A 27,953-nucleotide genomic window follows, 5' to 3' on the forward strand; every position below is an offset into this window, starting at 1 on the left:
GACTCTGGAGGCCCAGGAGCTGGCAAAGGACACTCTTCAGGGGGAAAACCTTTACACAGTCTTACTACCGTTAGGTCTCAGGGGCCATGTCCTCAGCTTCTTCCAGCACTTCCTGAAACAGCTGGGTTCAAATTTAAACTGCTTGGCTTACGGGCCCAAATATTTATTCACATCACCTCTGACACCCCCCCCCCATCCGTACAAGGCCCCTGTCATTCTTCTAACAGGGAGAGCAGGCCTCTACTAGAGAACGTTCCTATATTCCATGTAGTTTAATCATAATATAATTGTATTCATTATGTTATATAGCATACGCATACCCGTAATATGTAATTTATATAATCAATATAATCACACAATACAATTATGTATAGTAGAATTATACGTAATGTAATCATAGAACTGTAATGCCACAATGTGAGTCGCTACCATTTATCGGGCGCGTATATTGTCTCAACACATTCTTCTTATTCCCTGTCCCCTCACCTTTCACCTCATAATGCTAACTTGCTCTTCAAGCCTCAGCTGGGCTGTCAGTTCCTTCAGAGAGGCTTCCCCACACTCTCCGTGCCTGGGTTAGAGTCCCCTGCTGCTCTCCCAGTTCCCAGTATTTTTCTTCCTTGCAACGCTTAGCAGACATATGGGAATTGTCTATTTAATTGCAATTAAATTAAAAGCAAGAACATGAGCTCCATGAACGGAGAGGGAAGAGTCGTCCTGTTGCTCTGTCTCGTGTCCATTTGCAGACGAGTGCTTGGTGTGCAGAAGGCGGTCAACACATAGTTCCCGAATAAATAATTAATTAATGCTAAGCATTTTGTATTATATAATGGGAAAAAAATTATCATCGTAACACATAGACCAATGTTTCTCCAATCGGCTCGCTCACACTTCCTTTCTTAGTGGTTGCTATAAACTGAGCAGGGAAGCTTACTTGCAACAGGCTTTCTGTTGGAGGAACGTCTTCTTGTTCACCCAGGATTACAGTCTAGAAGGACATGGCTCAGCGCTACCTGTGGATCTTGCTCCTTTGCCTGCAAACCTGTGAGTTCTGACCCTTGTCGATGCTCTCCTAGTTTCCTGTTAAGATTTAGAAATTGCCTGTAAAGAAGACATTGAAATGCCCTCTTCGTGTACTTTAACCAGTACACCCTAGGTCTCAAAAAGTGTTCAACGGTCTGGGGAGAGACAGGATCCAAACCTAACTGTTTTTCAGCTTTCGAGTTTGTTTCTGAATTTGTCTGTGCCCAGTCTGCAAACCCTGTCCGGGATAGTCCGCACTTGGGAGGCCCACCCAGAAAGCCCAGCAAAAGAATGTATCATCTAAAACTATGAATAACTTAAAATTATTTCTTTTTGGGTGCATAGTTTTTGACAGGGATACGCCCTTCCAAATTATATTTCATTACTCTATCAGGTTAGAATAATGCTTACCTTCAATTATCGTTGTAAGATCTTCATCTCTCTAAGCCCCCTTTATTTTCAAAGCACATTCAGAGTTATTACTCTGCTTCTATTCTTCAGAAACTCTCCAAAGTAAATGAGGAAGAGACTGTTATCTCCATTTTCTAAGTAAGTTAGCTCTCAAAAAAGAAATGAACTTGAAATTTTGTTTTTCTTAGAGCTGAACAGTAAACTATAAGGACACATGGATATTGGTTGTTGTTAGTATGAAGAAAACTGTATAACATCAACACAGATCTAGGAGGGGTTTGTCTTTGCAGTTTCTTGCTAAATCCAAACAATTATATTCTCTATATAAAAGTTGACTATGCTTGACATTTATTTTTTTTTAGATTTTTATTTATTTATTTATAGTTGGTTCTTTTTAAGGTTTTATTTATTCATTTGACAGACACAGAGAATGCACAAGCAGGGGGAGTAACAGGCAGAGGGAAAGGGAGAAGCAGTCTCCCCACCGAGCCCGGAGCCTGATGTGGGGCTCGATCCCAGAGCCCCAAGATCATGACCAGAGCCAAAAGCAGACACTTCACTGATTGAGCCACCCAGGCACCGCTATGCTTGGCATTTCTAAATCTACTTATAGTCTCTCCTATCCATTCTGAAAAACTCTAGCAAATTCCTGGAATGTGTTAGAACACAGAGAATCTAGTGGGTTGGGATTTCCTAAAAAGGTAGAATCAATACACCTTTGTCTCTCTGGTTCCCTTGACTATTTAATTAATAGTCACATGTGACTATTTGATTAATTAAGTCTCATTAATTGGACTATTTAATTTGACTCATTAATAGTTGACTATTTAATTGACTTGACTATTTAATTAATAGTCACATGTGACTAATTAAGTCCCATGACTGTGACTCCTTTAATTTGAGGTTCATGGAGATTGCACCAACTATGCATGACAGCTTTCTGGATCTTGTGCTGACCACCCTGACGTGACGGACAAAAATGCAAGTAGAGGGGAAGAGAGTTGGACAGAAGCTAAGTGAAAATCTAAGGATGTCCCCAGTCTTCCAGAGAAGGGCTGGAGGGTGACATTTGATGCCCCTTAATTTGCAAAGCATTCTGCAACTTTTATGCCTATATTCTTACGTGAGCCACACTAAGACCATTGAAGTAAGCAAAAATAGATAATATTAATCCCATTATACACAGAAAACGTATGAACTAAGACTCACGTTAAACAGTTCACCTGAAGTTTCACAACCTGGTATGTGTAAGGCTGGAAATTCGTACAGTTCCTCGATGCCAAGGGTCGAGCTCTTCCTGCTCCCCCCATCCTGCCCTCCTCTCATTAGGTTTTCAGTTTCTTGATGCTCTGCAGAGTGCTAGCACATGCAGATCGAATGTGATTCCTATTAAAATACCAACGGCATTTTTTCCACCAAACTAGAACAAACAATCCTAAAATGTATATGGAGCCACAAAAGACTCCAAATAAACAAAGCAGTCTTAGAAAAGAAAAAGAAAACTGGAGACATCCCAATCCCAGATTTCAAGTTATACTACAAAGCTAGAGTGATCAAAACAGTATGGCACTGGCGCAAAAATAGACACATAGATCCGTGGAACAGAATAGAGCACCCAGAAATAAACCCAGGGTTATATGGCCAATTAATCTTCAACAAAGGAGGCAAGAATATGCAATGGGAAAAAGACTGTCTCTTCAACAAATGGTGTTGGGGAAACTGGACAGCTCTGTGCAAAACAATGGAACAGGACCATTTTCTTACACCATACACAAAAATAAACTCAAAATGGGTCAAAGACCTAAAAGCGAGACATGAAACCATAGAAACCCTAGAAGAGAGCAGAGGCAATAATTTGTCTATAACATTGGCCCTACCAACATTTTATTAGATGTGTCTCCTGAGACTAGGCAACAAAAAACAAAATAAACTATTGGGACTACATCAGAATAAAAGTCTTCTGCACAGTGAAGGAAAGAGTCCATAAAACTAAATGACAACCAACTGAATGGGAGAAGATATTTGCAAGAGACATATCCAATAGAATTCCTCTGAAATCACTGAGATAAGAGAAGTCTGGGTACTCAAACTCATGACTCTTCCACATTGGAAAAGTTTTCTCAAAGAACCAAGACTCACAGTCATATGCTCCAAATTCTGCTTTCTTATCCTGACTTGTGATTATGATTCTGACTGCCTCTGCAAGGGCCGAGCCACCCACCCTCTAGGGTGAAAGATGGAAGAATCCACCACTTTTTTTCCATGCCCATTCTATATGTTCTTTCTCACACTCTTTTAATTCTTCCTTTTCTCTATGCTTTTCTTACTTTGGTTTCTTCAACCCTTCACCTGGCTCCAGTTTCCTCTCCCCCAGCAATAATGGTAATAACCAACCAATTATGAAGCGATGATGACATGTTTGGCATTACTCTAAGTAGTCATATTTATTATTTACCTTACTCCTCACAATATCATATGACATGAGCACTACCAAGACCCCAGTTTAACAGATGAAACACAGAAAACTAGAGGTCAATTAGCCAAAAAGTGGAGAAAATAAGATTTGAATGCCAATGCCTTTAGACTTAACCACTGAACAAAGCTGCCTTTGCCTTTGCTGTCTTTGATGCTGAAATGGAATAAAAATACTGCCCCTGCTATCAATCATGATCACATTTTGAGATTTGTCACTGGATTTATTATTTATTTATTTATTTATTCCCATAAAGACAGGATTATTCAGAGAGAGAATGGGACTCGTGGGCAGGTCTTTGCCAATAATAGAAGCTTAAGAGGCCCCCAAAGCAGAATATCCAAGAAAAGGAGCATATCCAGATATAGTTCAAGTACCCCATCATATCAATATGATGTGGGTTGACTTGAATTAGCTTCTTCAAAATAAGCAAATGTGCAATATCAACAAGGTCTTGGTATCCTGTTGAATGTGTAGCACAGTAGAAGCATTCTGGAAGTTGATAATCAGAAGTCCAAGAGGTGAGTCGGCCCACGTGGATGTCTGTCCATTGATAGGTAAGTCCTGACCTGGGCGTTAGACACAGGATTTCATGGCTGGAAGGGTCCTGGTGAGATCCAATTTGCCACTAGTCCAAAGTCTTTGTAAAGAGGAGCCTTTGAGATAAAGATAAAGTCTTTGTTCTAGAAAGAGGTTTGAGAAGACTATTACCACAGATATTCAGAAAGGTCTCAAAAGCAGAAGCCCAGTTATAGAAATGGAAAAATACATTATGTATGGGGGAAACTGGATATCAAGACATGAGCTCAAAAATCCAGTTTCCAAATAGAGGGTAGGAAGGAGCATCAGTGTGCTAACACAAGACTTGTAGGAGGCAAGAGAGACACACCTCGTCAGCTTGGTGCATTGAAGCTTCTCTGGAGGTCAGCATGGTGATTGACCAAGTGGACAGCATGCCTTCAAAGGGGCTTCAAGATTCTGTGGTGGATATAGGCTGTTCAAGTGCTTCCTGAATCAAATCTTTCTTGTCTTGAACCTTGGAGAGGAATGAATCTGCAAGTTTGGGGTTACTAAACTCTCCTGTGGGGAAGCTGGAAAAGAAAGAGGTATGAGCAATCAGTTGGGAGACTGATGTTGGTGGCGCTATGTACCCATATTTTCTTTGTTATACTCAATTTTTGATTATATAACAGTAGAAGGAAATAGTAATAGAACAGTGGCTGGCCAGGATCCCATCTTGGTTTTGAGAACTTGTGTGTTTCTTTTTGTTTTGAAGAAACAGATTCAAGTCAACTCAGATCTCAAAAACGGTGATAAAAGTTGGGGCGCCTTGGTGGCTGAGTCAGTTAAATAGCCAACTGTTGATGTCGGCTCAGGGTCCTGGGATGGAGCCCCACACTGTGTTCTGCACTCAGCGGGGAATCTGCTTCAGGATGGTCTCTCTTATCTCTGCCCCTCTTCTCCAAATAAATAAATAAACCTTTAGGGGGGAAAAAAAAAAAAAGAAAGCAAAAAAATCTAGTAGATAATAGTGTACTATTGTGTGGGGTGGTGGGTTCCTTTTCTTAAAAACTCATGACAAAGGACTTTCCACCCTCATGGAGAACGACACAAAACTGGCTGCTCAACTCTTTGCTTCCTCTTTGCTCGTAACTCCCTTTCACTCAGTATAACGTGCTGTAACCCATTCTACCCTGAGGAGTGCAGGACGCAATCATCTCCATCCACCCTTCCGTGCCTGCCGCATCTGGGGAGGTTCTCCCCCCACTTACTGATCTCGGAAGCAGTGGGTGAAAGGAGCAGAGGAATGGTGAGCTAGTGTCCCCAAAGCCCAAGAAATGCTTACTTGAAGGATCCTAAGGAAGCTGGGGGCGGAGAGTGGTCAGGTGGCTGTAATTAGCAACACATTCTTCCTCATCTCTGCTCTGTACCAGCTCCCCGCTCTGGACTCCAGGGCTCTGACTCTCCTTTTTCCCCCAGAGTTGACTGGGGTATTATTTTCATCTCTCTAACCATGGGTCTTGTTTTATATAGCACACACGTACAAGTGCCTAGTAAACGCCAGGCATCATTCTAAGAAATTTATAAATATTAACACCTTTAACTCTTATAATACGTCTATGAGGTAAGTGCCACTATTAACTTCATTTTAAAACTGATAAAACTGAGCACAGAGAGGTTGCTAACTTTCCTAAGGTCTCAAGCTCATGCAGTTAGGTTCTTCTTCACTAAGTGAACCCAAACCACACCCTGAGGTGCCAGCCCTTTCTTGCCTTTACTTCTCCTCTAGTGTTGTCTTGTTCACCGCTCCCTTCTCTGGTCTGGTGTATGAAGTCGGGAAATCACAGTCACTGGGAGATGTGGTAAAAGTGGGTCACATCTTCCTCAACCTCTTCTTCCCCTTAGTCGATATCTTGTTGACTCCCTAGGATGTTCCTTACAGTAGCATTTCCTCAAAATTTTTACATGCATCAAAATAATAACAAGGACTACCATGTATATGTGCCAGGTGTTGTGTTAACTGCACAGCCTCATAATTGAATTTTAATAATTATCCGCATTTGAGAGGTGAGGAACCTGAGAATCAGAGAATTTCAATAATTTTCTCAAAATAGCACAGCTGGATTCAAATATACCTGGGTTCAACACGTGTGCTCCTCAACCTTCCGCTTCCTACCTCACCCCACGCTCATCCCTTCACTCTTAGCAGAGCTTCACCTTCTGCATTACTGAGCAGATACAGGTCCTCAAGCATGACTGTCTTCTATTTCATTCCCTCTACTCCAAAATATCCATTGTGTATTAAGCACCTCGAGATGCCCTCAGACATTCCTGTGGGGTGGGTATTATTACATCTCATCTTGTAGTAAAGTAAGACAAGGACCTCAGTAAATGTCAGGGGTTGAACTTGAGCATAGGCCCACCTGGCTCAAACCTGTGTTGCCTCACCTCAGAAAGCAGCCTTTCTTCTATCCCCAGCCCCAACAACACCTAAAAATACTCTGTCCTTCTGCTCATCATCTCTTTTTCCCCTTCCACCTCAGACAAGGCATGAACATCTTCTGATTGAAAACCTATGCCTTCCACTGCCTGCCTCCATCTTTTGTTCCATGACAAGCATTGGTGGTCTATGTTCCTGCACTGTTCTGGGTCTGGGGGTTGAAAGGTATAGACCCTGGACTCAAGTCACTCATGGTGTCTGGAAGCAGACATAGGGGTTCATGACCACCACATAACATCGCAAGTACCGTGAAGGAAAAACAGAGTTCCAGAGATCCCATGAGTAAGAGCACCTAACCTAGAAGTAGGGCTGATCAGGGAAATTTCTACATGGTCTTCTTCCCTACCACCTACCCCAACTAACCTCTTCCCTCTCTCTCTCAGGTAAAACTGGTATATAACAGTATTTAAGTTGCAGGTGTACAACACTATTATTTGACATCTGTATACCCTACAAAGTGATCGCCAACAAAAGTCTAGTTACTGTATATCACCATATGGTTGACCTTTACGCATTTTGCCCACCCACCCTCTAACCCCTTCTGGTAACCATCAATCTGTTCTCTGTATTTATGAGTTTGTTTTTGTAGTATTTGTTTGTTTGTTTGTATTCCAGATATGAGTGAAATCATACAGTATTTGTCTTCCTCTGATGTATTTCAATCAGCATAATAGCCTCAAAGCCCATCTGCTGCAAATGACAAGATTTCATTCTTCTTTATGGCTGAATAGTATTCCATTATATATACTATATTATAAATTATATATATACATATTCCTCTGTGTGTGTGTGTGTATACCATGTCCACTTATCCATTCATCTATTGATGAACAATTGGATTATTTCCTTATCTTGGCTATTGTAAATAATGTTGCAATGAACATAGGGATATATATACCTTTTTGAACTAGTGTTTTCATATTCTTCAGGTAATTACCCAGAATAGCTGGATCATATGGTAGTTTTAGTCTTAATTTTTTGAGGATTCTCTATACTATTTTCAATAGTGACTGCACCAATTTACATTCCCACCAGTGGTATAAGAGGGTTCCCTTTTCTTCACTTCTTCTTCAACACATATGATTGCCTTTTTGATAATAGTTGTTCCAGCAGGTATAAAATGATATCTTATTGTGGTTTTGATTTACTTTTTCCTGATGATTAGTGATATTGAACATCTTTTCATGTGTTTATGGCCATTTATATGTCTTCTTTGGAAAATAAGATCTTCTGACCATTTTTTAGTCAGGTCATTTGTTTTTTCATTGTTGAGTTGTATGAGTTCTTTTGTATATACCAGATACCAACTCCTTATCAAATATATGATTTGTAAATTCTTCTCCCATTCAGTGTGTTCCCTTTTTGTTTTGTGACGGTTTCTTTCACTGTGCAGAAGCTTTTTAATTTGATGTTGTCCCACTTGTTTATTTTTCCTTTTGTTTCCTTTCTCTTTAGTGTTGATCTACAAATACATCGCTCAGATTAATGTCATGGAACTTGCCACCTATGTTTTCTTCCAGGAGTTTTATGGTTTCAGGTCTTACATTCAAGTCATCAATCCATTTTGAGTTCATCTTTGTTTACAGTATGAAATAACGGCCTAGTTTCATTCTTTGGCATGTGGCTATCCAGTTTTTCTAGAACTATTTTTTGAAGAGACTGTCCTTTACCCATTAGATGTCCTTGGTTTCTCTGTCATAAATTAATTGTTCATAGATATGCAGGCAATCTCTTCTGTATTGAGACAAAAATAAAATAAATTAGTTTTGCCAGCTTCTCTAACTACCATTCTATTTCATCCCCTTTCTTTCACTGTCAGGAGTTTCCACTTACTTAGCACTTATCCTATTCTCAATCCTCTAGACTCTGGCCTCCACTGAAATCATCTCACTTGCACCATATTCTCATGGGTCACCAATAACCATCTAATGGACAAACCTAGGGTCCATTTTCAGTCTTTATTCCACTTGAACACTGGGAATCACTAAACATCTGTGACAATCTCCTTCTCGAGACTCTTTCTCATCTTGGGTCCCATGATCTTGTCCACTACTGGTGCCTCTCTTGCCACTTGTTCTATTTCGTTTCTTTTGATAATGCCTCCCTGTGACTGTTCACAAAGAAGCCTTGGGCTTTAGCCTTAAGCTTCCCGAATAACTCATCTCTCCCTCCGTCACCTCTTCTCTGCGGAGGGAGGATTCATAATCTACTTGGATTTCAGTTCAAAGGCAAGCGACAGTTTTCAAAAATGAGAATAGCCTAAAGAAGAAGAAGAAGAACTCCTGCCCATGTGAAGAAGTCTGGAGTCGGCGGTTCCATTGATTGAAGAGTTGACAAGGCAGTGAGAGATACATACTTTTTTCTGTCTTTCGGTTCCACCATTTTCAGTATTGGCTTCCTCTTCTCGATCCAAAATGTGTGTCTGAGATCTAGCTGTCATAGCATTTCAGCCTGCAAGAAGCAAGAAAGAAATGAAGAAAGCAAAGTAACCTCTTCTTAAAGACACAGTAGTCATATGCAACACTTTTGCTTTCATCCCATTGACCTGAATCTCGCCATATTACCAAAGTTAGCTAGCAAAGAGGTGGACAATGTAGTCTTTATCCTGGGTGACCATATGCCTTGCTAAAAATTGGGCATTCTCTTACCAAGAATAAAGGAGAGGACAAACATTGGAAAATAACCGACAGATTTGGCTGCAACCCCCAAGCAATATTTTCAGACCATTCTCTTTCCTTATCTTCCATCCTTGCAACTACTTACCAGGATGGTCCAACATAATCTTAAAATCAGTATTTCTTTTTTTACACTGGAGAGGGAGAGGAGAGAGAAAATCTTAAGCAGGCTCTGTGCCCAGCACAGATCCTGATGTGGAGCTCAATCTCACAACCCTGAGATCACGACCTGAGCCCCAAATCACAAGTTGGACCCCTAACCAGCTGAGCCACCTAGGCGCCCCTCAAATTCAATATTTCTAACACTAAACCTATTTTCTCCTTGGGACTTTTTTTCAGCATAATCTTAGCCAGTTTTCCAGTATCTATCAGTTTTCACTGACACAAAGTAGATGCTCAAAATATATTGTTGAACAACTGAATTCTATCAGGTTCCTCCTTACTCCCTCTCTTTCTTTATACTGTGTCTCAAATTCAGCACTTCCATTCCATTCATCTTATCATCATCCTCTGGTTCATGCCCAGATGCCTATAGAAGCTTCCAAAATGGTCTCTCAAGTCCAGTTTCTCTTTTTTTATTCTTCCTACACAACATTACTATATTACTATGACCCTAAAATATCATTTTAATCTTCATCCTCAAGAACTTCAATAGCTCCCCTCTGCCTGTGATATAGATCTCAAACTCAAGGCTGTCTCAGACCTAAACCAGATTTGTATCTCCACCTTATCTTTTTCTACTCTGTTATGCAAATCTATATTTATTCAACCCACATCCCATGTTCTCCTGCTTCTAAATTTTTACTCAGGACCTGAGGACCTGAGACACTCATCCTTTCCCTTTCTCTTCAGTAAAATTCTATTCACTCTTTCAAAATCCTCCTCAAATTCTACTTTCTTTAAGAAGTTTCCCCTAGGGGCGCCTAGGTGGCTAAGTGGGTTAAAGCCTCTGCCTTTGGCTCAGGTCATGATCCCAGGGTCCTTGGATGGAGCTCAGCAGGGAGCCTGCTTTCCTTCCTCTCTCTGCCTGCCTCTCTGCCTGCTTGTGATCTGTCTGTCAAATAAATAAATAAAATCTTTAAAAAAAAAAAAAAAGAAGTTTCCCCTAACCACTATAATTCAAAGTGATCTCTCCTTTCTTTGTATTTATACTGTAACTACTGTCTCTACCATTACATGAATTTACCATTTACTACCTCATTTTTCAAAGAAGAGTTATGTGTATGTGTGTGTATCTTATTTCCTAAGCAATTATGAAATTCCTAAAAAATGTCAGAGAACTGGTTTTGTCATAGACTTGCCTAGTCCATTATGTGTTAAGTCCTCAAGACATTTTTGTGCTACAAGTTCTCTCTGAAGATGGGTTTTCCTTAGGTCCCTTCCAATATTAATATAATGTTTACATTTATATTATATTACTGGATTTTATGGATTATATTACTCTTATGTTATATATTATTATATATAATTAACATAATATACAAATATAAAACATATAAACTAATACATAATATATATTATGTCATTAGTATATTATATATACCCTGCACCTACATTTTATTACAGCACTTGCATTATATTATAGCACCTAGAAAAATAAATATTGAGGTAGCTCAATATGGAGATTCTCTTTTAAAACCTGAAGTCTTAAGCATAAAGTCCATCAAGTGGAGTGGTACCTAAAACTATCTCTCTAGGCTTTACTTGAATTAGCCCTTAATAATGGCCCTTTATACATTCTTCAGTATGGTCCTGCTACCCCCAGCCCCGCCCCGGGCCATCATGGGGGTGGCCTAGGAAGCCTTCAAAGGCATGTAGTAGTTATGAGGATGATGAAGCAAATGATGAAGATGAGAGTCATTGTCATCATCAACTCCAGAAACAACTGACATGCATGGTGCCTTAATGGCTACAAGACATTCCACTCCTATTGTATGATTTTCTGGTTACTACTTAGGAAGAACAAACTTTATGGTTATTATTTCCATTCTATGGACGGAGCCACTGAGACTCAGAAAGGTTTTATAGCTTTATGAAGGTAGTCAGCTTCTAATCAGAAGTGCTATCACCCACACCTCCAGGCTCCTTGTCTTCCCAGCCACCTGACTCAGACCACAGTCAGAGGGTCTGGAGGTGACCAAGGCCGCATCTGGTGCATGGGTGATCCCTAGCCTTTCCTCAGCAAGCCCAGGATTCTCACCAACAATGCAAGCAGCAAGAGGGGCTGCAGGACTTTCCCCAGTCCGACCTACCTGCCAGTGCTCTCTCCCCTCGCCCTTTGATGCACCACTTCACTCCCTGAAAGACTTGCTACGGGGGATATGTCACAACAACACAAAACACACTCTGCCTTGTGGCCACCCAACTGCCATGAACCCTAAGAAGTTCTGTTTTCACAACTCGCCTACACACTTCCTGGGGCTTGAGGAGAGAACCCACATCCTCTTCACACATTTAACTTTTATCTACAGAACAGAATGGCAGTTAGGTGCCAGGGTCTGATTTTAAAAAGTTGCGCAAGACACAGGCTACCTGGCACCAGGATCAGCTGTGTAATTTGCAGAAGCCATGGCAACATGAAAATGGGCAGGGGAGGAGGGGTCCTTGTCCAAACAATAGTAAGTCTTTCAAGGTGGCACAGCAGCCTTAAAGCCACCTCAGAGTCCTGCCGAGCTCAAGGCTCTGTGCACCTGCCCAGGTGGCATGCCCATGTCTGAGAGGGACTCAGGCTGGCACACACCAAGGGCACCTCTACCACACCCCATAGCCCAATGGAACAGTTTATCTGGAGAGAATTAATGTTCAAGAAGCTGGATTTTTGTAAACTATGACTCTTGCCCTGAAGGCAGCCTTAGTCTCTCCTTTGGTTCCCCAGTGGTTTGTTTCTTTTGCTTTTACCATTTAGCACTCATCAGATTGTGTTATTTTTGACTTGCATACACATTTGTCTTATTCTCCAGGGTGTGAGCTCCTCAGCACTGCAGCCACATCCTATTCTTCCCTGAGTCTCTAGCATAGCATATGGCACATAGTTAGCACCTAATAAATGTTTGTAGGTGCAGGTCCTTAGTCTCTCCCTCCCCCAGGGTCCCGTTACATCTTCTTCTGTACTTAACCCACCCAACTAAGTCATCATGCATGACCTGGGATGGTCCTCCTAAGGCAAAATCTTGGTTGGTCTGAAAGGAAAGAGATTTTTATTAGCAATCTCTAGTCTCATTCAGGAGCTACTGGGCTAGAGGGCAAGGGCAGCCATTTTATAATTATATTGCCTTTCATTTTACAAACTAGGTATCAAGTCAGTTTATCTTCATAAGGTGAAAGAGGAGACGAGAGGAAAAATAAACTTCTCATTCCCCCCACTTTGGATTTTAAAAGCATTCATCCCTCAGCTTTTACTAGAAAGTAACAGGTCAAGTCTCCTTGTTATTGTCTCTCAAAGCACCATAATACTTACACAGTTGACCTTGAACAATGCAGGGGTTGAGGGTACTGACCCCTCATGCACTTGAAAATCCATGTATAACTTCAGGCTCCCCTAAAACTTCACTCACAGCCTACTCTGGACCAGAAGCCTTACTGATAATAGTCAGTTAACACATAATTTGTATGCTTTATTGTGTTACAGACCTCATTCTTACAATAAAGTAAACTAGAGAAAAGAAAATGTTATTAAGAAAATCATAAAGAAGAGAAAACACGTTGACAATATTGCATTGTATTTACAGGAAAATTTCATGTATAAGTGGACCCACGCAGTTCAAGTCTGTGTTGTTCAAGAGTCAACTATATATATCATATCTGTACATCTGTGATGATCTGCTCACTATTGATCTCTTCCTTTAACTGTGAAGTTCCAAAGAGCAGGAAATTTGTATCAATTTTCACTCACCTCTGTATCCCACAGCTCCTTCATTGCACTTAAAAGAGTACATGTTCAGCAAACATTTGTATTGGAAATTTGATTAATAATTACCTGCTGTAGTATCTGGGACAAGGCTGACCTTGAAAAATATTCATGCATTCATTCATAAATGTATGAATGAATAAATGAATTTTGCTTACATCAGAAGCTGCTCCAAGAGATTCTAGGCAACACGTAAGGGAATTCCATTTATTAATTCATTCCACAAATATTTATTAAGCAACCACTACATGTCATGGACTACTCTAGAGGCTGGAGATAGAGTAGGGAACAAAAAAGACCTCCCCAAATCACTAACTTGGGAAATACTTACTCGAGAACCTCCAAAGCACTATAGGCCTGTATCTTCCGGAAATAAAGGTATAAAAGTAGCTTTCTTTTTGCAAAGACCACAGCAGCCAGGCACTTGTTCCAGCTCTTCTGTCGCTTGGCAATATGATCTTGGGAAAGAAAGACCCTTAATTCTCAAACCTTCTGGAGGTATATGGTCTTTGTCCCCCCAATCTCGTAGAGCCTTCGGTCTGTAAGTCCAGGTAAATGTTTTTAATGAAATAGACCCCTTGAAATTCACTGGAAATTTCGTTGTTTTTTTTTTTTTTTAATGAGAATCCCTTAGAAAACTTAGCCATCATAACATATTATATGTAGAGTAGAATACCAAAAACAAAAAACGAAACGAAACAAAACAAAACCTAAAAAACAAACAAACAGAAAAACCCCACAAAAATACAAAAGAAAAACAAAAAACCCCTCCAGAGGTTGGATGAGCTGCATCTGGGCAGCTCTTCAGGGAGACTCAAGCCTGGGAGACAGGAGACTCTAAAAAGTGCAACAGGGAAACGGCAATGGTTTTCTATTTATGTCCCCAGGTCTGGGAGCAGACAGAAGTGACACAGATGTCGTCACATTGATTGGGATACTGGGGGAGTTGGTCACTTTCCCCTTAAATATCGAAAAATCACAGCAAGTTGTCAACATCGTTTGGAACTCTGAGACATCTGTTGCTTTCATAACGCCAGGAGATGCAGGAGCAGCACCCAAAGTTACTGTGACCCACCAAAATTATAATGACCGAATAAATGTCTCCTCTCAGAACTACAACCTGGAGATCAGTAATCTGAGGATGGAAGATTCCGGCATCTACAAAGCTGACATAAATACAAAGACCTTTGAAGGGGTGTTCACCACCACCAGGCGCTTCAACCTTCAGGTCTTCCGTAAGTAGTGCGAGGATAAAGGGCTTGATAAAGGGCTTGTTTTGTTTTGCAAATTTGCTATCTACAGAACGCCTTTATCTCTTTGTTGATGTCCCTAATTCTTTCTGTACCTGTAAATCCATACGTAAATACATCAATACCAATGAAGAGCTTGTGATTTCGCTTGTTTTTAGCAATGTAACCTTCAGTCAGCAGGTTATTCCATGTGTCTGGTTTTTCTTTTCTATAAAATGTGAATAATCAATCACTTCCCTTGGTCACTGAGAGGATCAAGTGAGATAGTGTATGGAAAGCACTTCTTTAAAAACAAAAACAAAAAACATTTTATTTTAAAATAAGTGTAGATGCATAGAGAGGTGTAAAAAGCCAGGCAGGGAGGGGCGTCTGGGTGGCTCAGTCGGTTAAGCGTCTGCTTTGGGCTCAGGTCAGGATCCTGGAGTCCCGGGATGGAGCCCCATGTCGGGCTCCTTGCTTAGTGGGGAATCTGCTTCTCCCTCTCTCTCTCCCCCTCAATCTGCTCATGCTCTCTCTCTGTCTCTCTCTCTCATACATAAATAAGATCTTTAAAAAAAAGAAGAGGTTCTGTGTGCACATTCTCCAGTCCCCCGAGCAGTGGCGGCATCTTGTGTAACTATAGGACAATATCAAAGCCAGGAAGCCAGCACAGGCATCCCTAGGAAGCTGATTCAGACGTCAGCAGGTGTACGGGGTCTCCTCTATGTGTAGGTGTACATGTAGCTTGCAGAGTTTACTCACCTGCGTGCGATCAAGGTCCTGAACCACAGCACCACTGCTGCAAGAGTCCCTCAGCCGTTCAGAGCCACCGTCTCCCTCCCCAGCTCCTGGAAGACCTTACTCCGTTCTTCACGCCCAACATTACGTTATTTCACACGTGTCACATATATGGACTCATGCATATGCATATGCTTTTGAGACTGGCTCTTCTCACGCAGCATAATTTCAGAGTCATCCTAATTACTGCAAGTATCAGTAGTTTTTATCTTTTTATGGCTGGATAGTATTCCATGGTGTAGACGGACCAGTCTGTTTAACCATTCACTGATGAGGGGATATTTTAGTTAGTTCCAGCTTGGGAGTATTACAAATAAAGCTGCTATGCACATTCATGTACAAGCTTCTGCATGAAATGACTTTTTGCTTCTCTAGGATAAATGCCCAAGAAGGAAAACACGTGGTAAATTCATTTTTTTATTTATTTGTTTAAAAATTTTTATTGTGATAAAAATATATGTAACACAACATTAAACACTTTAACCATTCTTTAAAAGATTTATTTATTTATTTTAGAGAGAGTACATGTGAGCAGGGGGTAGGGACAGAAAGAGAGGAAGAGAGAGAGAGAGAGAGAGAAGCAGACTTCCTGCTGAGCATAGAGCTCCCACATGGGGCTCAATCCTAGGACTCCATCATGACCCAAGCTGAAGTCAAGAGTGGAATGCTTCGCCAACTGAGCCACACAGGCGACCCTGCTTTCATCCCTTTATATGTTCAGTTTTCCCCACTCAATCTCTGGGAGGTGTTATACCATGTGCAGGTAGAGCAGACCACCGGAAAGTCTCAGAGAAAGCCAGATCACCTACCTAACACAATCTGTACCTTTGGGGGAGTTAGTGGAGAAGATAATGAGACAGAACTGACACTTACTGAACTCTGTGTGTCTGCCATTTTACCACCTAATTTTAAAAAAATATGTAGAGATCACATACATTTAGGCAACACATGCACAGAGTCGAAGACAATACACAGCGCATTGCAACTCTCCCTTCTCGGAGGCAGTCCCTGTTGCTGGCTTGTTTTGTCTTTCCCATAGATAATTAATATGTCTAGACAGATGATAGGCAGATGGACGGAGACGGGTATTCGGTGCTCTTTAAACACAACAGCTCATTTAGTCCTCACAACAAACAACCCTAGCAGGAAAAAATTCTATCAGTGCTTAAGGGGTGGAGCTAAACCTCAGTGAGGCTGCGTGTGTCCCCTTTCTGGAAAGCAGCAGAGCCTGGTCGGACCCAGGTCTGCAGGGGCTTCCCCACTCTCAGCCACAGCCCTGACCTTCTTCTCTGCCCAGTAGCCTGATGCAGGTAACATCTCTGTTCCTGCTGACAAGAATGAGACGGGATCCTATCTTTCTCACTATCCCCCACCTTGACACTCAGCAAAAGGCTTTCTCTAAAAATAAGTAAATATCAAGCAGAGACTTGAATATTCCTGTAAGTCCAGTTTCTAAAGAAAAGCGCATGCACGCACGCGCGTGCACACACACACACACACACACACACACACACACACACTTTGGCTGGTTTTTGCTGTAGATGTTCTGTATTGATCACTGTTGTAGCACATCAAGGTCACTCCAAACTTCTTTAGGAGTTTTTTCACAAGTCACCACTAATTCTGGTCTGGAGTAGATCCCTCCAAGAGACTCACAGGACCAGGGTTTCTGGTGCGGTTGGAATGAAAAACATTTATAGATTCTTCCTTACCCTATTCTACTTCCTTGCAGGCACAGACAACTTTAAAAATACTACATGAACCAGAAAGCCGCATGCCCCCTCCTTCTGAGCCCTCCCCACGTGGCTAGGATAGAGGGAACAAAGCCCAGCACAGCAGCCTGGCCAAGAATTAACTAAATTTACCAACTCGGAACATGGGCACTTTCTTATCTGCCAGTAAAGGGAAGAACTTCCCTTTCCTTCTGCCGGCCCCAGATAGCTCTTAACTTCAACCTAAATATAATTGCTCTTCCGTAATTGCTCAGCCTACCATTTGGACAGTTAACCTTTTGATTGCTTTTGTAAAAACATCTTTTAAAATGAACTTTTGAAGGGATTTTAACTTTTTACTGTGACACTTTAGAACAACACAAAACAACTCCATGAAAACACACCAGAAAACACAGCCAAAACATTTTTCGTAGAGATTTTCATGCAGCGGTGCACTGGTTCTTGATGGCATGGGTGACCCCAAGGGCATGCGGCACATGATTTCATAAATGGTTGTAAATATACACCGGTCTTTATTGTGTATCCCATAGAGCTAGCTATATGCACAGAACGTTTTCATTGAATTTGGCTGAACGTTTCTCCTTCCCAGGCTTCAGGTGTCGAAGAAGAAGCCAACGGGAATACTGGCAGATAGTTTTGTGAACTGAGCTAATAAGGAAAAAGTAACCCAACAAACATATACTTCAGACCTGACCTTTCAAACACTGGAAGAATATTTCCTAGTTTCTCTGGCACTCCTCACAATGTAATGGCCACAGACAGGAGGCAGACTGAAGTTTAATTGACTTTAACCATCTTTAATGTTCTTAAGGTTTCTTCATCTTTAATGTTTCTTCTTGTTTTCTCCAGTCTAGAGTGACAATCTGTAGACCAGTCAACCCAGCCCAAGTCTGAGCATTTGCCAATTTCTTTTATTTGAGGGGAGGGTAAAGGGGGACAGAGGGAGAAGGAGGGAATCCCAAGCAGGCTCCATGCCCAGTGCGGAGCCCACGGGAGGCTCCATCTCACGACCCTGAGATCAGGAACTGAACCAAAATCAAGAGTCGGACGCTTCACCGACAGAACCGCCCAAGCACCCCCTGATTTGTCCATTTCTGTGGTGTAAAGACTCCCACTATGTTTTAAAGCTTGCACAACTGGGAAGACTTTGTGTATCATTACACAAGACAGATCTGAGAGATGTAAATAACTTTTAAAGCGTAGGTAACAGCAAACTGGCCAAAAAAATAGAAGGCAGTGAATTTTGAGTCCGTATTAGCTTTTTTAAAACGTGATTTATTTTATTGTAAGTTGTTATCATTTCATTTTTCATGATGGCTGCACTTAACAACCCTCTTGAAAGAATTTCTGAGACACCAACAGCTGGCTCTCCTGAGAGAGGTTAGCTCCCGCTCAGCCCGGACACCTGTGTCTCCCTGTCCTAGGTCGGCTTGGGAAGCCACAAATCACGCAGAGTTTAATGACGTCTCTGAACAGCACCTGCTATGTCACCTTGACGTGCTCCGTGGAGAAGGAAGAAGGGAACGTCACGTACAGTTGGAGTCCTCTGGGGGAGACGGGGAATGTCATTCGGATCTCCCGGACCCCCGACAGCCAGGAGCTGACTTACACGTGCACAGCCCAGAACCCCATCAGCAACAGCTCGGACTCCATCTCTGCCCAGCAGCTCTGTGCAGGTGACCGGCGCCGTCCGGCTCCCCTGCAGTCTCCAAGACCCACTCGGAAGAGCGGCCTCAACTGGGCCTTGTTTCCTTGTTTCCCCGGGGGGGTGCCCCTCCCTTAGGCCAGGCCTGGTCCGCAGGGGCATCTCCTCCCAGGAGGGCCTGGAAAAGAGGCCAGAGCTGTCTGAGATAGGCCGGGTGTTTGCGGTGTTCTGAGGCAGCCCCTGCTTGGCCCTCTGACTGTTTCTAACGCTGACTTTGAATACCAGAAAGTCCAGTTTCCCTTGGAGCTGTGGCACTCCCCCGGCGGGCACCCCTTTTGACAGTGTCCCTGAGTGTGGCCAAGTCTCACTGTCTCTTCTGTTTCCAGACACTGCAACAGGTCTCCGTTCTCGCCACACCGGGCTGCTGAGCGGGCTGGCCGGGCTCTTTCTGTTTATACTCATCGTGCCTTTGGTGCTTTTGTTCCTTTTGCGCAAACGAGGAGAAGGTAGGATTTCTCCAGAAGGTAAAATGTGGAAATACACCTTCCTTCTTTCCGGGATGGGAGTCATCTATCCAAGGTGGGGTAGAGAGGTGCCTTGTTCTGGGGAGTCTGCCTTCCTCCAATCCGCACTCCCGCACCCTCTCCGGAGTGCTGACCCCTGGACGCCAGTGCTCTGAGTGGGCTCCGGAATCCGCTCCTGCTGCCATCAGTATCTGGTGGGCCCAGAACGTGGGTGTGAGTTCACTACTGCCACGGAGGAGCTGTGCTTCACGACTGTGTCTTTCCTTCTCTGGCTCAGTCTCTCACATGTAAAATGAGATTCGAACTATAGGGTATCCTGACTCACTTCCAATTCCTCCACATTTTGACTTTGGAGAGTCCCTGACGGACATGTACTAACTTTTCATTCCATGGACGTCACTAGATCCCTCTGGATCCCTCTGGATCCTTCTGTAATTGTGCCATTTGCAATGCAGAAAACCTAATCTTGGGCCCCCTCAAGGATCATTATGCCCTCCTATTCCTCCTCCCCCCACGATCTCCCCAAATCTTCCTTTCCCCCCAGTCACAGTAACAAGCCTGGGTGTAGAGAGCTCCACCTCTGTTTCCATGTTCCTGACTCTCCTTTGGGTCTGATTCCTCAGGTTCCTTCTTGAAGCCCTTCAGTAAGAACTCTGGTAAGTTCTCGGCCACGAGTTTCCACGGATGACAACTGAGAGTGATGAGTTCACGGCAGATGTGTTAGACTCAGCTTCTGTTTCGTGGAGGTCTGGGCCGAAGGTCCCAGCTTGACCATTTATCTGCTATGAGTGATCTGTCACCACAAGCCTCAGTTTTGTCAGTGGTAAAACAGACATACATACGTATTCACGGGATTAAATGGAATTACCCACATTAAGTACTTGGCCTAGAGCCTGGTGCATAGTAAGAACTCAGTAAATATCAGCACGATGCATACAACTGACCATCCAGCCTTGGCATGGAAGGAGGCTTTCCAGGGCAGAGAATTTAACTCAAATGCAAGCGATGGGGAGAAGTCCCGTAACCTGACTCAGGCCGTAGGTATCTTCAGGGTTCCTCCAAGAGACCTCTGTCTCCAATCCCTCACGGTCTCTTGGGAAGGAAGCAGTGCTACTTTTTTCATCTACCAATGAGATGACAGAGAGTGGCCCGGCTGACTCTCTTGGCGAGTCGGAGGTAGGGTCTGGGACAGGACTTGCCTCTGTGTGCCACTCAGCTCGCTGCTATTTGTGGATATGTTGGTGCCCTGAAACAGCTCTTTTTTTTTTTTTAAAGATTTTATTTATTTATCAGAGAGAGAGGGGGAGAGAGCGAGCACAGGCAGACAGAATGGCAGGCGGAGGCAGAGGGAGAAGCAGGCTCCCCGCTGAGCAAGGAGCCCGATGCGGGACCCGATCCCAGGACGCCGGGACCATGACCCGAGCCGAAGGCAGCTGCCTAACCAACTGAGCCACCCAGGCGTCCCTGAAACAGCTCTTTTTGACTTTGCCCTAAAATGTTGCATGTTAGGAGCAAAAAGAGGGGCACACTGGGACAGATGCCTTTACCAGCCCAGGAATTCTTTTTTTTTTTTTTTTTAAGATTTTATCTATTTATTTGACACAGAGAGAGAGAGATAATGGGGGGGAGTACAAGCAGGGGAGTGGGAGAGGGAGAAGCAGACTTCCTGCTTAGCAGGGAGCCCGATGCAGGACTTGATCCCGGGACACCTGAGATCATGACCTGAGTTGAAGGCAGATGCTTAACCGACTGAGCCACCCAGCTGCCTCAGCCCAGGAATTCTTTTTTTTAACATATAATGTATTATTTGCCCCAGGGGTACAGGTCTGTGAATCATCAGGCTTACACATTTCACAGCACTCGCCATAGCACATACCCTCCCCAATGTCCATCGCCCAGCCACCCTATTCCAACCCCCCACCCCCAGCAAGCCTCAGTTTGTTTCCTGAGATTAAGAGTCTTATGGTTTGTCTCCCTCCCTGGTCCCATCTTGTTTCATTTTTTCCTTCCCTACCCCCCAAGACCCTCTACTCTGCTCTCAAATTCCTCATAACAGAGAGATCATGTGATAATTGTCTTTCTCTGATGGACTTATTTTGCTTAGCCTAATACCCTCTCGTTCCTTCCACGTTGTTGCAAATGGCAAGATTTGGGGGTTTGATGGCTGCATAATATTCCACTGTGTGTGTGTGTGTGTGTGTGTGTGTGTGTGTGTACACCACATCTTCTTTATCCATTCATCTGTTGATAGACATCTAGGTTCTTTCCATAGTTTGGCTACTGTCAGCCCAGGAACTCCTCAGAGTAGGGACTTGTCTCTGTGGTCTTTGCCCCCCACGGAGCCCGGGGCACAGAGGAAGCCTCTCATCAGAGTTTTACCATGTGGCTCAATCGAGCAGACAACGAATGTCTGTAGAGTATCTGTTCTGTGCTTCTCCCTGGAGATAGTCACAGGAAGGTAGGGAGCAAAGGAGCCCGATACAGTGTGTAACTAGAGAGAATCAACCTCACGGAAAAACCAAGACCCTCACATGCGAGGACAGTGAGCCCAGGGGAGGCCGTCAGCTCCATGTGCCAGAGACGCCATGCGAGACCCTGCGGAGGGGGCTGCCTCTGACTGCCTGCCCGGGCCGGGAGAGCCTCGTCAGCCTCCTGTGGATTCTGGAGTAGAGCCCTGGGTGAGCCAGGCCTGAGCTCGGGCCTCCCACACCGCGTGAAATCCCGACAAGAGGGAGAGGCTGTCCCAGGACCCGAGCATCCGTCTCAAGGCGATGTTAGCCCTCTGACCTTTTAGGGCTTCGTTTCTTTACCTTAAAAAGAGAACCTCAGGGGACGCCTGGGTGGCTCAGTTGATTAAGCAGCTGCCTTCGGCTCAGGTCATGATCCCAGCATCCTGGGATCGAGTCCCACATCGGGCTCCTTGCTCGGCAGGGAGCCTGCTTCTCCCTCTGCCTCCGCCTGCCATTCTGTCTGCCTGTGCTCGCTCTCTCCCCCTCTCTCCCTCTGATAAATAAATAAAATCTTTAAAAAAAAAAAAGAAGAGAGAACCTCAGAAGAAGTCATCTCTAAAACCCATCCGCCTCTCACACGCTGTGTTTCTATGTTTCTTTGTGACGCAGATGCCGCCTCGAAGAAAACAATATACACCTACGTTATGGTGACCAGAGCTGCCCCCCCAGCAGAGGGCAGAATCTACGATGAAATCCCCCCGTCCAAGGTGAGCTAATGCCACTCACGGGTCCTCACACCACCCCCAGGGAAAGGGAGTCGGGGGCAGCAGGCAGGGATCCAGAGGGTCTAACCAAGCACCATCATGTCAGGGAAATGATGCCAGGAGTCCCCCTGTGGGGACAGGAACATGGCCAGTCGTCCCTACCCCTCCAGGGGTAGAGGCCGTCAGCTTCCACACGGGGGTCTGGTTCTGGGTGACGTGAGAGGCCTGACTAGGTAGGAGTGGGGTGCCCTCCACGAGGGACAAACAGCAGGGGGGCTGTTTAGGTGTGAGGTGAGGGCTGCTGGGTGGCCACCAACATGGGAACAGAACTGAGAAAGATTCCCTCCTTTTTTAAGATTTAGTTTATTTGAGAGAGAGCACCAACAGAGTGGAGAGGCAGAGGGAGAGGCTCCCCACTGAGCAGGGAGCCCGATGCGGGGCTTGATCCCAGGACCCTGAGATCATGACCTGAGCCGAAGGCGGACGCTTAATGACTGAGCCACCCAGGAGCCCCAAGAGAGGTCCCCTTGAACTTCGTGGTCTGGCGGCAACACCCCCTCCTCCCCCCTGCCCCGCACCTGCCTGTCCTGCCCTCATCTCCACCCTGAACCACTTTCCTCTGTGCTCCCAGGCCCTGGCCTGCTCCCCTGAAGTCGACAGGAGGGGAAGGGCAGCGGAGGTCCGCCTGGTCCAGCCAGCACTGAGCTTGTGCTGATGGGCGACTAGGTGTCCAGAGCCAAAATCTTCAGTGGGCAAGACCCAGCGTGAACCATGCAAACCCCTCCTCTTGGCTCCTGAGGGTTTTACCCAACTGCTACCCACTCCTCCCACCCCACACCCTGCCCTGGGCCTCTCGAGGCTGGATGGAACCAGAGCGGAGGCGGGGAGCGGAGGTGACCTGGTGGGAGTGGGAGCAGGGGGCAGCAGGCCAGGCAGAGGCGGGAAGGGGCCTCACGAGGTTTTGCCTGGGCCCCTCACTGAGGGGAAGACGGGTGTTTTACAGGAGCTCCCTGCCAACGAGGACCCAGTGAACAGGGTTTACGCCACACTGCAGATGGATAAGGTAAATCCTTTTGATTTTTTATCCCAGCCTGTCTGTTCCAGCCATTCTGCCGTGCCCTGTCCATCCGAGCAGGGGCCAGCTGGTTCTCCTGGTGCTTCTTTCTGTCCCTCTCAGGACTAACTGGTGAGGACCTTGGCCCACAGTGTTCCACCCCTGCACAGAACCTAGCTCCAGGTCTGTGGTCATCCAAAAGCTGGCTCACTTGGGGTGTTGAGCCTGCCTCTAAATGCAGGAGCCCCAGGGCCTCTGAACTGCGGGGTTCCAACTCTAGCCTCTCAAGCAGCTGGGGCCATGTGGGCTCACAGAATAAAATCAGACAACCAGGTGCCCCCCTCTGGACAGACACAGGCCCACATCAGGTGCCCAGCCTGGGGAAGTAGCTAGAACACAGGCTGAATTTCAGTTCCCACTTCCTCCGCCAGCTGACTTGCACAGTGTGCAACCTGCACCACAATTTGAAATGGAGCAGCGACACGCACAGTGCCCTGTGCCTCGATGTCCTGCTCTGAACTATGCATAGAGGGCAGGTGAGACTTTCTGTGTGGGGCACCACTCGCTGTCTGTGAGGATCCTCATTTCTGCTCCAGTCAGAAGGACAGCTTTGGGGTGTCTTGGGGAATCAAATGTTTTGTCAGTGTTCCTGTGTGATAGCTGAGCAAAATCATTGTGAAAGATAAACAGGAACCCGGGGGCCTGGGGGAAGGGAAAGTCGAGAGAACAGATGAAGAGCGGGAGAGGACATTAGGAAATGGGCCGCTGATGGGTGGGGAATGAGAATTAAGAGCTGGTTCGGTAGAGGGCATCTGTGAGCTGCAGAAGCAGGAGGCTTGCAAGAGAACTCGTGCTCGGGTGGTTGGGGTGTGGGGCTAAGCCCGTGTCCTGGAGCACAAGACAGAAGGGCCTTCGCTCCCTCCGTGCTCAGGACAGGCAAAGAGGGAGAAGGAGACCGAGGGACAACGGAGGGACAACGGACAGGCGAAGGGGAAGGAAGAAGGGAGGAGCAGGGCCGCAGGTGTGAGCCGGGATCTGCCGGTTGGGGAAGGACACAGGAGGAGACATTAGCGAGGACTCCACGGGAGGGATTCACCAGGGCGGCGCAGGTTGCGGCATCTCAAAGCACATCCTCTAGATGAGGTGGGTAGCAATTATTGATTGCTCATTAGGTGATTTGAGAAGAATTTTTTCCCTGTCCTGTCGGGTTCACTTTGCTTGGGAGTGGGGTGTGGGGAGGGCTCTAGGTCTGTCCGCATAACTAGAACAGAGGACATGGGTGGAGTCAGCTCCCTAGTACGTGGGGTGCTCTTGTGGGGGTTCAGCAGGAGCTGAGGCTCAGCCAGGAGCAAGGAAGGCGGGTGGATTGAGCCTGGTGTTGCCCAAGCCCGTAATCAAATCAATGCAAACACCCCCATTCCCTTCTGCTGCCCTTTCCCTGGGCTCCACTGCTGATTCCCCAAGCGCTTGCAAGTGGGCAACCGGAGCATCTCCCCGGGGCCCGGGCTGTCTCTCTGTCCTGGTACCGCCCGGGGCCGGGCTTCCCATGCAACATCTCTCAATTAACCTGCCGCTCCAACTCCCTCTTGTGCACAGATGGGGAAAACCAGCACTCAGGACGGCAAACCTCCTGGGATTTCAGCCTATGAAAATGTGGTCTAGGCTCCCGGGCAGCCTTCTCCCTGCGGACAGAGCTTCAGCCACCATCGACAGCCCAGCAGATGCCCCGGACCCAGACTTTCTTTGTGCATGTCTTACATGGAGACTGAAGCCATCACTTTTTGTGACTGGAGGTGATGACCCTTCCCAGCAACCCCCTATGTAAGAAAGACTGATACTTTGCACACCTGTGCTACGTGGTGGCACACCACCTGAGATGCTCTTATCACACTCAGTGTCTGCGAGGAGCCCTGATGCAGAGCCTCCAAACTCTACACAGCCCCAGCGACAAATGAGACAAAAGCACCCTTTCCCTGAGGCAGATGCAGCCCCTCCCAAGCACATGGCTTGACGAATGGAGTGTGGGCTGCATTTCAGCCTCTCTGTGCCCCTTTGCCCAGGAACTTTTGTGCAGGGGACAGCTGGCTGGACCAGCCCACCCGTGCATGACGGGGTCGCATAGGAAGCCATTGGTGGTGTGGCTCTCAGCTCTGTGGACACACTCTCCAAATGGAGCGTTGGAAAATGCTCTTTCCATAGGGACTAGACAGCTGGGGCATTTTTCTTCAGGCTCTACTTCAGAAGCCTCATAAGATTCTCATAAAAGAATCATGGACTTCACGCTCTGGTTAGATGTCCATGCCCCTCCTACCAGCGCTGAGGAGGAATCGCCCGCGGCTGAGCAGAACTTTCAAGTGATCATATGAAGAACTGTTTCCCGTATGTGTGAGCCCCCACGGCCAGCTAAATCCCAAATCCCCATCAACGATCCCAGGCTGGGCAGCAGAAATGAGCTGCATGTAGGTAGAAGGGAAGTGTTAGTCCCAGTGAATGGGTCCATAGCACCGTCTAGCCCTGACCACCATTAGCACTGTGTTGGGGGCTGCAAGACCCCCAAAGTATCAGATGAGCATAATGTCCGCTCTGGTCTAGCTGCTCTGTGCAAGGCAAGCATGGACACTCGTGTTCAATGCTGAATTACACGTTTCAGGGAGTGGCAGGAGCTAGCAAAATCAGGGAAAGCTTCCTGAAGGAGGTGGGGCTTAGAGGGTTGGAGGTGGGTTGAAACTGGGCTCTGGAGGAAGAGTAGGATTTGGCCATAAATGAAATGGACAGGTGGCATCCCACTGAGGAAAGCCCAAGAAAGAAGCGGAGGGTGGATCTGTGTGATGTGCTCAGGGCACTGTCCCGGATGCACGGGGCACACTCACCGTCCCTTATCTTTGACGGCAGAGCGCCTCTGCTTCAGTGTGTGCCCCCGGCCCCAGCCCTTTGCACACACATCAATGCTCAGCTCAAATGTCACCTCCTCTGTGAAGCTCTCCCTGGCATCATGGGTCAAATTAATTATGGCCTTTTTGCCCCCCTTTCCCCCACTTTGTCCTTATATCAATCACTGCAACTCATTTCCTTCTGCCTCACAGTACAGAGGCTACTTGCAATCCTCCATACTGTGCATGCTGCAGGGCAAGGTCCGTGACTTCAAACCCATCGAGACTGACCCTGAACGATGAGAGTTTTGTTCCCCTGTGCACCCACCACCAGCCAACGTCGTGCCCTGCACCAGGCTTGTGAGCAATAAATTCTTTGAATAGAATTGAAAATGACCAGCCAGCTCAAACAGAAGGTCTATGTTTCAAGCGCTGATAGACAGATGCATAGCGGAATCCCGTTACGGCAAGCCTTCAGTGTCAGAACGCAGACTTCAGCGTAAGGACACTTTGGAGGGAAAAGACTTTCAGAGTTAAGACCGGTGGAGACATCACTGGAAGCAATGAACCACATGTGAGTGAAAGGCAGTCACCCAGGGAGGAACACCAGGGAAGAAACAAAGAGACACATCATAAGGATGGAGAAGCTCCAAAGGGACACTGAACAGGCTGGGTTTCCCCTTAAAAGCGTGGCTCCTCACCTTCATGTGAGCTGAGGGACCACTCCTGAACATGGTCCTTCTCTAGCTTGCCCCTACTCCTTCCTGGTGTGCTCGCCCAGTCAGATTGCTAGTTTCCTACAGCCCCGATGGCAAGTGGAGAAGGAATAGAACCAGAGGCAAGTGTTCCTTGGGTCTTGCACGAGAACAAACCTGGAAGGGAACCAGTGCCCAGGAATTCTTCATGTGGCCTTTGGGACTTGGGACCACCAAGCTCCCATCTCTCACTTTCTTCCCTAGTCTTCTGATTTAATGAAGATATAAGCTACTCACCCCATCCCCTAAGGGCTTGCTTCTCAGATTCTCCTTCTGCAAAATGGATGTGTGTTCTTATGGACCACACCAAGATGGGTCAGTTTTTACGAAGTTTCATTGAAATTGCAATCTCGAGGGGGCAGGGCCCTCTAGTGGCAAGTACCGGTAAGGCAGCACAAGCCCGGCACCTGCAGGGGCACGTGAGCTTTCCACGGAGAACAGGGAACAGAGAACGGGAGGATCCGCGCAGCAAATGCCTCTCAGAAAAAGAAAGCGAAGCTGAATTAAAATGTGATGCTTTTTGAAAAGCTATAGAACGCTCTAAATTGCACAGCCCACAAGAGAGGAGCTTGTCTGGGCCACTCTGGAAACCAGGCAAAGGAAGGAAGGAGCCTGATTGGTCTGGTGGGTGTGGTGGGTTT

The 27,953-nt window shown here is 45.6% G+C and overlaps 1 protein-coding gene and 1 long non-coding RNA gene across 3 annotated transcripts; one reads left to right on the top strand and one right to left on the bottom strand.

The window, feature by feature from the left end:
- Nucleotides 1-870: 870 nt before the first annotated feature.
- CD84 (CD84 molecule) lies at nucleotides 871-26,943 on the top strand. 2 transcript variants are annotated; one of them, XM_032318447.1, is made up of 8 exons: nucleotides 874-1,044; nucleotides 14,378-14,725; nucleotides 18,675-18,926; nucleotides 19,282-19,401; nucleotides 20,043-20,075; nucleotides 22,539-22,636; nucleotides 23,637-23,696; nucleotides 25,284-26,943. In XM_032318447.1, exons 1-8 carry the CDS (start codon nucleotides 999-1,001, stop codon nucleotides 25,347-25,349), a joined length of 1,023 nt encoding a protein of 340 aa, XP_032174338.1. In that variant the 5' UTR covers nucleotides 874-998; the 3' UTR covers nucleotides 25,350-26,943. The 2 variants fall into 2 exon arrangements, with proteins under 2 accessions (XP_032174339.1, XP_032174338.1); XM_032318448.1 differs by lacking the exons at nucleotides 20,043-20,075; nucleotides 22,539-22,636; nucleotides 23,637-23,696; nucleotides 25,284-26,943 and adding an exon at nucleotides 19,964-20,036 and having other exon boundaries at nucleotides 871-1,044; nucleotides 19,282-19,419.
- On the bottom strand, nucleotides 8,500-15,595 carry LOC116576326. Its single transcript, XR_004280109.1, has 4 exons — nucleotides 15,482-15,595; nucleotides 13,822-13,948; nucleotides 9,265-9,359; nucleotides 8,500-8,642 (listed from the first exon to the last, which is right to left on the bottom strand). It is a non-coding gene; the product is annotated as an uncharacterized LOC116576326 (long non-coding RNA).
- Nucleotides 26,944-27,953: the final 1,010 nt, after the last annotated feature.

The sequence above is a fragment of the Mustela erminea genome, chromosome 17, assembly GCF_009829155.1.
Source record: "Mustela erminea isolate mMusErm1 chromosome 17, mMusErm1.Pri, whole genome shotgun sequence".
Taxonomy (NCBI): domain Eukaryota; kingdom Metazoa; phylum Chordata; class Mammalia; order Carnivora; family Mustelidae; genus Mustela; species Mustela erminea.

What these genes read in the sequence shown, in the direction of transcription:
- CD84 (XM_032318447.1), top strand. Translation starts at nt 999, where the DNA reads ATGGCTCAGCGCTACCTGTGGATCTTGCTCCTTTGCCTGCAAACCT. An exon ending in GCTCCTTTGCCTGCAAACCT is followed by an intron (nt 1,045 to 14,377) that starts GTGAGTTCTGAC and finishes TTATGTCCCCAG; the next exon opens with GTCTGGGAGCAGACAGAAGT. An exon ending in TTTGCGCAAACGAGGAGAAG is followed by an intron (nt 19,402 to 20,042) that starts GTAGGATTTCTC and finishes CTGATTCCTCAG; the next exon opens with GTTCCTTCTTGAAGCCCTTC.